Source organism: Adiantum capillus-veneris, chromosome 17, assembly GCF_014529385.1.
Source record: "Adiantum capillus-veneris isolate H3 chromosome 17, ASM1452938v2, whole genome shotgun sequence".
Classification (NCBI taxonomy): Eukaryota; Viridiplantae; Streptophyta; class Polypodiopsida; order Polypodiales; family Pteridaceae; genus Adiantum; species Adiantum capillus-veneris.
The window spans coordinates 34765448-34776818 of record NC_140947.1 but is presented as its reverse complement, the minus strand read 5'-3'; the positions used below and the strand labels follow the sequence as shown (position 1 = coordinate 34776818).

Below are 11371 nucleotides of genomic sequence, written 5' to 3'. Positions count from 1 at the left end.
TTGTAATGAGGGTTTGAAGAGAGCAAAAAATTGAATACTATGCAAGAGGGCCAAAATTTTCCAAGAAAAGAACACTCCTTAGGGTAGGATGTTCTTAAGATGTAAACCATCAAGTGAAGCACTGCAACAGGGTTAGAAGTCATGCCAATTTATATGTAGTTGACAACAGGGAGGTGATAACCAAATCAAGTAGAGTTTCTCAATAACAGAGACCAGTGTAAAGGTGTGCATTCCTCATAGAGTGATCACCAACGATATTATAATGGCAAAGTGAGTGTGTGTGTGTGTGTGTGTGTGTGTGTGTGTGTGTGTGTGTGTGTGTGTGTGTGTGCGCACGCGCGCGTGCCCACACACACACACACACGATCTGTGCATCCTGCTCCTAGTAACAGCATTCCTCCTACAAAGAGCTCACAAAATAAATGTTCCATGTTCAAACTTTAATTGAATGGAGCAGGTCCCTCAGAATGTCACTTGATTTCATATTTTCGGTTTTGCTACACACTAAAACACATGCAGGCTCCCCTTGTGTTTGGTTGAACTCAGTGACAAAATATGGGAGCATACAGAGTCTGTACATGGCACCTCTAGCAACAAAAAGGTGCTCTCAAAATCAAAGCCAAAACAAATGTTCACATGGATTGCAATGAAGGTTAGTACTGTGGCGATCTTAATATCACTCAAATAGTGCATATGGTCAAATAGTCTCAGCCCCTAGTGCCTGCAAAAGAGCACTTTTGATGTCTTCTGGCTGAAAGTTTAACTCGGAAGCTTGCTGAGAATCAAACAAAAAGGAAAATATTATTTATCCACAATGCAATCAAGCACATAAAATCATTCAGTATAAAACCACTAGTACTACATACCTCTGCACGAAAAATGTCGAGTGAAAACCCGTTGAAGCAGCTGACAACCGCTTGTTGAATGTCCAACCCAAGTTCATCAAGTTTCTTTACAGTTGCTAGCAAGAGGCCTGGTTGTGAAGAGCACACCATGTGTATGTCAAAAGCCCTTCCATCTTTGATGTTCACCTCTACCTGATGAATAGTTAAGAGATTTCAAACCATCTTAGTCGAGACAACAATCACTTGAAAACTCCAAGCATTAACATGTCAAAAATATATCCCTGATTTACTCAAAAAATGTTAATAGACTCCTGAACAAACACCTGGCATCACCACCCCCTTATAGAGCTTAGTGCAGTTGGGTAGCACGGGTTATCTCGAGCTCATGCAGCAATCTAGTGATCACATGTAGAAGACTTTAATCCTAGAATAATGTGCATAAATAGCATGCCTATGAAGGGACATAACTTATCAGCATTCTTACTACTCTTACTATTGGTCCATCCTTTCATCCCCGAGTCCAAAACTAACGAATTCTCCATTCTACTCCAAGCTTCCAACTGTATACTGAGAGTCTTCAGGACCGAGTCTCTGAACGAGGAGTAGAGGAGAAAATAAGACATGGCCAGTGGCAGACAAGACATGTCACATAACATTGTATCCGAAGATAAATTGTTAATCAGTACCAAAGCAAACATCAATCGCAGATATTGCAGAGCAAGATCCAAATCTTCTTTCTTGCTATTGATTTCTTTCTCCTTAGAGCTGGAATTCAAGTCTAAGTTAAACAACAGTAAAATAGTCCACTTGGACAGTATTTTTTCGAGACAACCCTGAGTTATCCCATGTTGCTTCATCTTAGGGCATTCTACCACAAGTAGCTGACTTGATCCTTGCTGTCCACCATTTGTGCATTCCTTTTTCAGAAATTCGATCGCTTTAGAGTCGAGGATTTTGGACTTCTTGTCTAGAGGTCAGTTATTTTCTGAGGCAGGGCTACATAGTCACTTCATTAATCAGGACAAATGCAAGAGACCTGCCATTCTTCCGGACTAACACCAGTCTCACATGATTTGTGAGAGACTTTACGGCTAAGGTTTCCTAATTTAGGACTAGGGTTCTCAGAGGCAAAACCTGCACCAGGGACCCTCAAGTAACATACACAAATCATTGCCAAAATCTGCTGAGGCAACGTAGGTGGCAGGCTGAGGCTGAATCCCTGAATGTTGGCACATTCTCTCCATTCAGTGCAGACACTCTATTAGCTTGAATGCCACTCCCCTTTTTGCTAGTTTTGGGCTGGGGCTGAATTTCAGCACTGATTTTGGCTTTCCCCTTGCTTTTCATGACGTGGTTGGCTTACTTTTTTTTGTCACTTTTTGCAGAACGCCCAGTTATAGGCTATAAACATTTGCAGCTTTTTTGTGGACTATTCTGGCCCAGCTAAGAGGTCTTTATAACCCCCCCTCCCCCCAACCAACCAACAAAAAAATAAAAAGAACAGCCCTTGCATCATGGGTCATCCATCACCAATATCAAGTGTGAGCGCAAGACAACAATGCCTCTTCACTTGGCCCCAACCACATATATGCATTCAACCCTTGTATCCAGCTGTTGTGTAATAAAGAGCTGCCTTAGGGTGTGCTATTTATGGCGGCTCAAGGTCGCTGTTTGTTTTCATGTGCATGAGAACAAACATTCCCTTCGCCTGTCTCTCTTTGTTCTCTTTTCGAGTTGCGCTAAGAAATTGTACGCAGATTTGATAATGCACTATCTTCACCCCTTATGGCATACATTAGCATCATTTCTTGCCCTTTGCAGGATGAAAGATGATGGCAATACTATGGATCCATGGAATTCACACGTGCCCATGACCTGCCACCTCAGCCTGGTGGGCAGCCTCAATTGGGCCATCAATTCGAGGTAAAAACCGGCACAACTGATCAGTGTGACACAAACGTTTTGGGGTTTCATGCGTTCCAAGGTTTCGAGGTTTCTAAAACGTTTCATTTCGGAGCTCAAAGAAAGCGAAACACAGGCTTCGTTTTTTATGTATGTTCATATAATTATAAATTGAATACACATACTGTAAGGTGCAGCGAAATAAATGTTTGAACATTGCTCAAGATGAGTGCTCCGATCTGTGCTCAAGGTTCCTTTTATTCTTATGGAAGGAAGAGCCTTCCGTTCTTAATGACAGAGTGCAATGGACACATACAAAGTGAATGGACACTGTGTGTGTAAGTATATAAGACTGAGAGATAGAGAGAGAAGAGAATACGACACCAGACAAATTGTCAAACCCTCCTCCGAAGGCCCCACTCTCTATGGCGAGAGCGGTCTGCTCTTGATTGCACAAATCTCTACAATACTTGGACTTGCCGACAATGTCGACGACGATGAGGACGACGACGAGACGGGCTGAAATCTGAGAATGCTAATGGTTGAAATTTTTATCCACTGAAAACGCAACACAAAAACATGAAACCGCTTCCAACACAAAAACATGGACATACCCATTGCATGTAAAGTGAGTGGAAAAAATCTTGTCTCCCTCAAAGACTGTGCATCAGAAGAGAAAGATTCGATCTCATTGTTTGCGTGTGTGTGGTGAACGGTTTGGCACTCCGTATCTTTGTTCATCTACATTGCATGCACAGTCTTTTAGGAAGACGACATTTTTTCCACTCACTTTACATGGAATGGGTATGTTCATGTTTTTGTGTTGGAAGTGGTTTCAGGAATTTTCAGCCGTGGAGATTCTTGAAGGAAAAAGAAGCATGACTCTAGATGAAGTTGAAGCATCAAAGGAACCTCCGAAGACTTTGTCGCGCTTTCGGAGCGGCCCAAAAAAGCAAGTGTTGCAGACCTTTAAGAAGTTCGAGTACCGCACGACCCACACATCAGGGTGGGCCGGCGAAGAGTCCCTTCCGAGATTCCGGATGCTATTGGATCTCCCTCGACGCCATACAATTCGGTGCCAGTACCTCACTTTGAAAAGGAGGGGATGTCACGTGACACATCCAACCCTATGTGTCCGTGGATAAGCTACAGCATGACCAGGGTTCGGTTCAGTCAAGTCAGTCTAGAATAGGAAGTGATCTGGCACTTTTGTGAGTCTGTTCGCAGACAGTGCATGTCAAGACACTTAGATTAGATGCATATCCTCTGGTTGCACACAGCATGACCATCAGATTGCAGTCGGATCCCATCAGTAGCATTTTTACAGTGCATAGGCATATTTTACCTATTTTTGACATTATTCACTTATTATTTTTAAGTGACTTTTGTTGGAAAGTAGGTAGGGCAAATTGAGTAAGTTTGTATATAAGCAAACCTAGACTAGCACTAATTGGCAAAAGAGGCAACAGGAGCACTTGCTCAACAAGTAACTTCTCAGCAGAACCCCAAGCCCCTAGCGTTTTTGCTCCACAGCAACCACCTAGCGCTTTTGGACCAGATCAGCCAACGTTTTTGCTTTTGCACATCCCTGGCGACAGAAGACTCAACAAGAGACCTAGCGTTTTGCAATTGCAGGCTATCCGGCGACAGCAGAGCCATTTTCAGCCCTAGCGTTTCTTCTCCCTCTATCTCTCACTCTCATACACTTGCACGCACAGTGTCCATTCACTTGTTTGTGATCATTGCACTCTCTCATTAAGAACGGAAGGCTCTACCTTCCATAAGAACGAAAAGGAACCTTGAGCACAGTTCGGAGCACTCATCTTAAGCAAAGTTCAAATATTCATTCCGCTGCACCTAACATTGGTATCAGAGCTTTGGCAGTGTTCTGTATCACTCAAGGAAAGAACCACAGGAATCACAAGAATTTTTTTGCTTGTTGCAGTCGCACGAACCCAAGTTCACTTGGGCGTGTCGATTCCTAATCGTGTTTTGGAAGAGTGACAGGAATCCGAGTAAGGAGGGCTTGTCCAGCCTCCCCTTGTGCCTCTTTTCACTCATTGAGAGCGGATCGTGCACTTAGCGGCCGGCCAATCGACGTGAGGTGGGAAAAAGCAACCTTGGTGTAAGCGCAAGGCCGCCAAGGGGTGCACCCGTAGAAAAGAGCAGAACTCAGGTGAAGAGAAGATCCTTCTCTAACCAGATTGCAAGCAAAAGAAGAACTCAAGAACCTCAAGACCCTCAAGAACCCAAGTTCCTCGTGAACTTCAAAACCCAAGAATCCCAAGAACCCAAGTTTGTCGTGAACTTAAGAACCCAAGACCACAAGAACCCCAGACTTCGGTCGATGGTCATCACTCGAAGTGGAATGGATACTTCGCTTGGAGGTGATGAGCATGAGAGAGGCGAAGAAGAATTTTCCCCACCAGGACGTTTTTCCAACCCTCCCCCTTTCCCATCTACGCCAAGGTTGTTTCCGTACGTACATACGGTATGGTTCCGTACCGTACGGTATCCGTACGTACCGTACGGTTCCGTACGTACCCCACAAAAAAAAAAAAACGCCTAAAAAAAAAATCGCTGACGGGGTGCCTATTCCCCGTGGTCGGATTAGGTGGGCGAGGCCTTTAATAAGTCCACCTATCCTATACTGGTTATTATCACAACAGAGAATCAGAGAGTAGAACAGAGTCTCTGGACAGTGTCTGCACAGAGACCAAGGAAGGATTTGCCGCCACCCATAAGGTTCTTTCTCTCTCCCTCCCTCCCTTTGTGTTGAGGCACTCTAGAGTCCTGACCTCGCGAAAGATTGTAAGTTTTGTATTCAACTTTGAAGTGTGCGTTAATTGTGTTGCAGAGTTATCTAGCGGTTACTTAACTTGTGGGGTGATTTTAAGTGTTTTTTGAAAGTTGTGGCTATGTTTCAGTATTGTGCAATGTTTTTAAACTAGATAGGTTGTATATAAATTTGAAATTCTTTGTATTTTTAGCCTTTAAAAAATATACTACGAATTTTGCGTACCTTATGGCCCAATCCATACGGTACAACGTACAGTACGTACCGAACACGTACCGAATACTACGTACCTTACAACCTTGATCTACGCCAAGGATTGCACTAACTCCTATAGAGGAGTTGACGCAGTTCTTTATGGACAACAAGTTAGAACGCGAAGCAAGGAAGTTAGAACGGGAAGCAAGAAGAGTAGAAAGAATGGCAAAATTTGATCGTAAATGCAAAGAAAGAAAAGCAGAAATGGATCGCAAACACGCAGAAAGAAAGGCAGCCATAGAGCGTGAGCAGGATTAAGCGCGACACATGCAAGAGTTCTTACGACTCTTTTCTCAAGTGCAGGCACAGATGCAAGAGATTCACGAGACGGAGACTCTCTCAGTCTCTTCTTCTCCCAAGCATGACACATAGGATTTGCATAATGATAAGCATGATGATTTGAAAGCTGAAAAGTATGCATTCAAGGACGTCACATTCCATGTCTCTTCCTTGGCATGACACAGTTGTAGAAAGAGCACAAGAAAGTATGAGCATCAAGCATGGGCATTTCCGTTGTGAATTGCCACAATTGATTGATTTAGATCAGAAGAGAAAGATTCTGGCACTCCGTCTTTTTGTTCATCTACATTGTATGCACAGTCTTTTAGGAAGACGACATTTTTTCCACTCACTTTACATGGAATGGGTATGTTCATGTTTTTGTGTTGAACGTGGTTTCAGGAATTTTCAACCGTGGAGATTCTTGAAGGAAAAAGAAGCATGACTCTAGATGAAGTTGAAGCATCAAAGGAACCTCCGAAGACTTTGTCGCGCTTTCGGCGCGGCCCAAAAAAGCAAGTGTTGCAGACCTTTAAGAAGTTCGAGTACCGCACGACCCACACATCAGGGTGGGCTGGCGAAGAGTCCCTTCCGAGATTCCAGATGCTATTGGATCTCCCTCGACGCCATACAATTCGGTGCCAGTACCTCACTTTGAAAAGGAGGGGATGTCACGTGACACATCCAACCCTATGTGTCCGTGGACAAGCTACAGCATGACCAGGGTTCAGTTCAGTCAAGTCAGTCTAGAATAGGAAGTGATCTGGCACTTTTGTGAGTCTGTTCGCAGACCGTGTATGTCCAGACACTTAGATTAGATTCATATCCTCTGGTTGCACACAGCATGACCATCAGATTCCAGTCGGATCCCATCAGTAGCATTTTTACAGTGCATAGGCCTATTTTACCTATTTTTGACATTTTTCACTTATTATTTTTAAGTGACTTTTGTTGGAAAGTAGGTAGGGCAAATTGAGTAAGTTTGTATATAAGCAAACCTAGACTAGCACTAATTGGCAGAAGAGGCAGCAAGAGCACTCGCTCAACAGGCAACTTCTCAACAGAACCCCAAGTCCCTAGCATTTTTGCTCCACAGCAACCACCTAGCATTTTTGGACCAGATCAGCCAGCGTTTTTGCTTCTGCAGATCCCTGGCGACAGAAGACTCAACAAGAGACCTAGCGTTTTGCAATTGCAGGCTATCCGGCGACAGCAGAGCCATTTTCAGCCCTAGCGTTTTTTACTTGCAGATCAGCCGCAGCGTTTTGCAGATTTGCCGCGACGGAACATCAAGAACCATCAGCGTTTTCAGTTTTCAGCCTTTAGACATAGCAAAAGAAGTCCGGAACCTCGCAGATCTCACCTTCCCGCACGGTCAGTTTCGGCAAGGTTTACACTTTCAGCCCGGAAAACGCAGATTTCAGCATCTGCATTTTCAACGCGTCGTCGTCGCATCGTCGCCATCGACATCGTCCCCGACATAGAGTCAAAATTCAGCAGATAAAGATTGCAGATTTCAGCCATTAGCAGTTCCAGATTTCAGCCCATCTCGTCGTCGTCTCCATCGTCGTCGGCATCGTCGGCAAGTCCAAGCATTGTAGAGATTTGTGCAATCATAGATAGACCGCTCTCGCCATAGAGAGTGGGGCCTTCCGAGGAGGGTTTTACAACGTCTCTGGTGTCGTATTCTCTTCTCTCTCTATCTCTCAGTCTCATACACTTGCACGCACAATGTCCAATCACTTGTTTGTGATCATTGCACTCTCATTAAGAGCAGAAGGCTCTACCTTCCATAAGAACGAAAAGGAACCTTGAGCACAGTTCTGAGCACTCATCTTGAGCAAAGTTAACATTCATTCCGCTGCACCTAACATCCTGTGGAGGTTCTTTGGACCTAGGCTCGAGAGCCAAGATTGGTTCCTCCTGAGGGATCGTCTCTGCAATGAGGTTAGTTTCACTAGAGAAAGTATCAACTAATACATCATCTTTGTACAAAATCACATCATCTTCATGCAAATCATCATGCTTGTGAGAAATCACATCTTGATCATGCAAATCACCATGTTGTCATTGTCATCCAAATCAGCATGCTCATCATTATCATTCAAATCATCATGCTTATCATCATGCAAATCCTGTGTGTCATGCTTGGGAGAAGAAGAGATTAAGAGAGTCTCCTTTTCCTGATTCTGTGCAAACTGGCCTGCACAATAGAAAAAAGTCGCCACAACTCTTTCATGTGTTGGTTGCCCTTCTCTTGTCTTGCTTTGTTCTCGCGATCAAATTTTGCTTGTCTTACTTTGGCTTCCAAGCGTGCTTGCTCGCGCTCAGCGCTATGGCTGCCATTCTGTCTTTGTACTGACGATCAATTTCAGCCATTCTTTCTGTTGTTCTTGCTTCGCGTTCTAACTTCCTTTCCATAAATATATGGTCTACAGCCTCCATATGAGTTAGTGCAATCCTTGACGTAGATGGGGAAGGGGGAGGGTCGGAAAAACCTCCTAGTGGGGAAAATTCTTCTTCACCTCTCTCATGCTCATCACCTCCAAGCGAAGTATCCATTCCGCTTCGAGTGATGACCATCCACTGAAGTCGTGGGTTCTTGTGGGTTCTTGTGGTCTTGGGTTCTTAAGTTCACGAGGAACTTGGGTTCTTGGGAGTCTTGGTTCTTGGGGTTCTTGAGTTCTTGAGGTTCTTGCGGGTCTTGAGGTTCTTGAGGGTTCTTCTTTAGCTTGCAATCTGTGTTAGAGAAGGATCTTCTCTTCACCCGAGTTCTGCTCTTTTCCGCGGGCGCACCCCTTGGCGGCCTTACGCTCACACCAAGGTTGCTTTTTCCCACCTCACGTCGATTGGCCAGTCACTAAGTGCACGGTCCGCTCTAAATGAGTGAAAAGAGGCACAAGGGGAGGCTGGACAAGCCCTTCTTTCCTGGGATTCCTGTCACTCTTCAAAAACACGATTAGGAATCGACACACCCAAGTGAGCTTGAATTCGTGCGACCACAACAAGCAAAAAAAATTATGTGGTTCTTTCCTTGAGTGATACAGAACACTGTCAAAGCTCTAATACCAATGTAAGGTGCAACGGAAGTGAATGTTTGAACTTTGCTCAAGATGAGTGCTCCGATCTGTGCTCAAGGTTCCTTTTATTCTTATGGAAGGGATAGCCTTCCGTTCTTAATGAGAGAGTGCAATGGACACAAACAAAGTGAATGGACACTGTGTGTGAAAGTGTATGAGACTGAGAGATACAGAGAGGAGAATACGACACCGGACAAGTTGTCGAGCCCTCCTCCAAAGGCCCCAATCTCTATGGAGAGGTCGGCTATTGATTGCACAAATCTCTACAATGCTTGGACTTGCCGACGATGTCGACGACAATGAGGACGACGACGAGACGGGCTGAAATCTATGAATGCTAATGGTTCAAATCTGAAAATCTTTATCCGCTGAAAACGCAGATGCTGAAATCTGCGTTTTCTGGGCTGAAACTGCAAACTTTGTGGGATCTAACCGTGCGGCGAGGATCTACTGCAGGAAGGTGAGATCTGTGAGGTTCGGGGGTTCTACTGCGGAGTCTGACTGCTGACTGAAAACGTTGGTGCTACTGCTGCTTCTATCGCGAAGATCTGCAAAAACGCTAGGTCTCTGGCTGATCCAAAAACGCTAGGACTGAATTCTACTGCTGGGGGAAAATCCACTAACGCTAGGGCTGATCTGCTGTCATGAATTGATTCTGTTGTGTCTGCCAATGCCGAAGCTCCTCTACAATGCAAAATCGCCAAGGCTGATCTGTCCTTGCAAAAACGCTAGCTTGATGCTGAGTTGCAAAACGCTAGGTCATGCAGTTGGGGGTCCTGTTGAGAAGGTGCCTGTTGAGCGGTGCTCCTGCTGCCTCTTCTGCCAGAAAGTGTTAGCGCTAGGTTTGCTTATATACAAGCTTAGCAAAATTGCCCTACCTACTTCCAACAAAAGTCACTTAAAAATAATAAGTGAAAAATGTCAAAATTAGGGAAAATATGTCTATGCACTGTAAAAATGCTACTGACGGGATCTGACTGGGATCTGATGGTCATGCGGTGTGCAACCAGAGGATATGCATCTAATCTAAGTGTCTGGACATCACAGTCTGCGAACAGACTCACAAAAGTGCCAGATCACTTCCTATTCTAGACTGACTTGACTGAAGTGGACCCTGATCATGTTGTAGCTTGTCCACGGACACATAGGGTTGGATGTGCCACATGACACATACAAATTTACCTGTCAAGGCATGTCAAATACCAAAATGTAGATGTGAGACTTGAGTCACGATGAACAAGGTAAGTCGGCAGCAAGCTGCAACAAACGTACAGGTAAAGATGAGGGGGCCAGGCTGACATGTAAGGTTGTGTGTGTGTGTGAGAGAGAGAGAGGTTATTCGATGTACGTGAGGGTCAAAAAATCGATTTGTGCATGGATTAATAATCCCCAACGGATGGTTTCAGGTTAACTGGTCAAAAGGGGCCACCTCTTCAATGCCAGATGCGTGGTTCAAGTCCACATCACCGAAGAAGATAATCGAGTCTACGTCGAGGTAGAGGCTTGGTGAAAGGATCTGCCAGATTGTCAATGGTGGGACAAACCTCCAGGCTGACATGACCATCATCCATAGAAACAGGGGGATGGAGGACGGCACCCTAGGGCTAGGGGGCGGGAACCGCCAGGGACGGTTGGAGCCTGGGAACAAACGAGCCTAGGCATTTTCCAATAGATCACAAGGTTGGCCATTGGAACAGTAAGGGGACACCCAACGGACAGACTTTTGAAAAAAAAATTAAAACATCCAACGGCTAAAAACAGCTCCTTTTTGGGGAGCTTTAGGAGCCTTTTACACAAGGTTTAGGGGCTCTTTTAGGAGGTGTTTGGGAGGCCTTTAAAGGAAGGCCTCCTCAATGCATTATGTATTACTCTAAGCCTCAAGCTCTATGCTTTAGCTCAAGCCTCAAGCTTCAATTGCTCCCTCCCTCTAAAGTCTACTCTCGCAAGCTCTCAAGCTCCCCCTACTCTATCACGCATCAAGCTCCCAAGGTTTGATCTCTCTATCTAGTATCTAGATTCTACTCTCTCGAGCATCAAGGCTTTAAATTTCAAGCTCTCAACGCTTGACCATTGATCTCTCTATCTACTCTCTAGATTCTATCTACTCTCTCTATCTACTCTCTAGCCGGATTCTGCATCAATGGCATCCTCTCAACCCGATACCTCTCGAAGGTGCCCCTCCGTGCAAAAATGGACATGGTGGGATGAGGTGA

General features: G+C 44.8%; 1 protein-coding gene across 5 annotated transcripts in view; it reads right to left on the bottom strand.

Moving 5' to 3' along the window:
* Positions 1–411: 411 nt before the first annotated feature.
* LOC147437047 (uncharacterized) overlaps positions 412–11371 on the bottom strand; it is a 64324-nt gene continuing 53364 nt past the window's right edge. For all 5 annotated transcript variants that reach the window (XM_086486451.1, XM_086486455.1, XM_086486452.1 and 2 more), the window contains 2 exons: positions 867–1037; positions 412–775 (listed from right to left, as the gene is read on the bottom strand). In XM_086486451.1, the coding sequence (XP_086342577.1) occupies positions 698–775; positions 867–1037 (249 nt within the window). In that variant the 3' untranslated portion in view covers positions 412–697. The remainder of the gene's footprint in view (positions 776–866; positions 1038–11371) is intronic.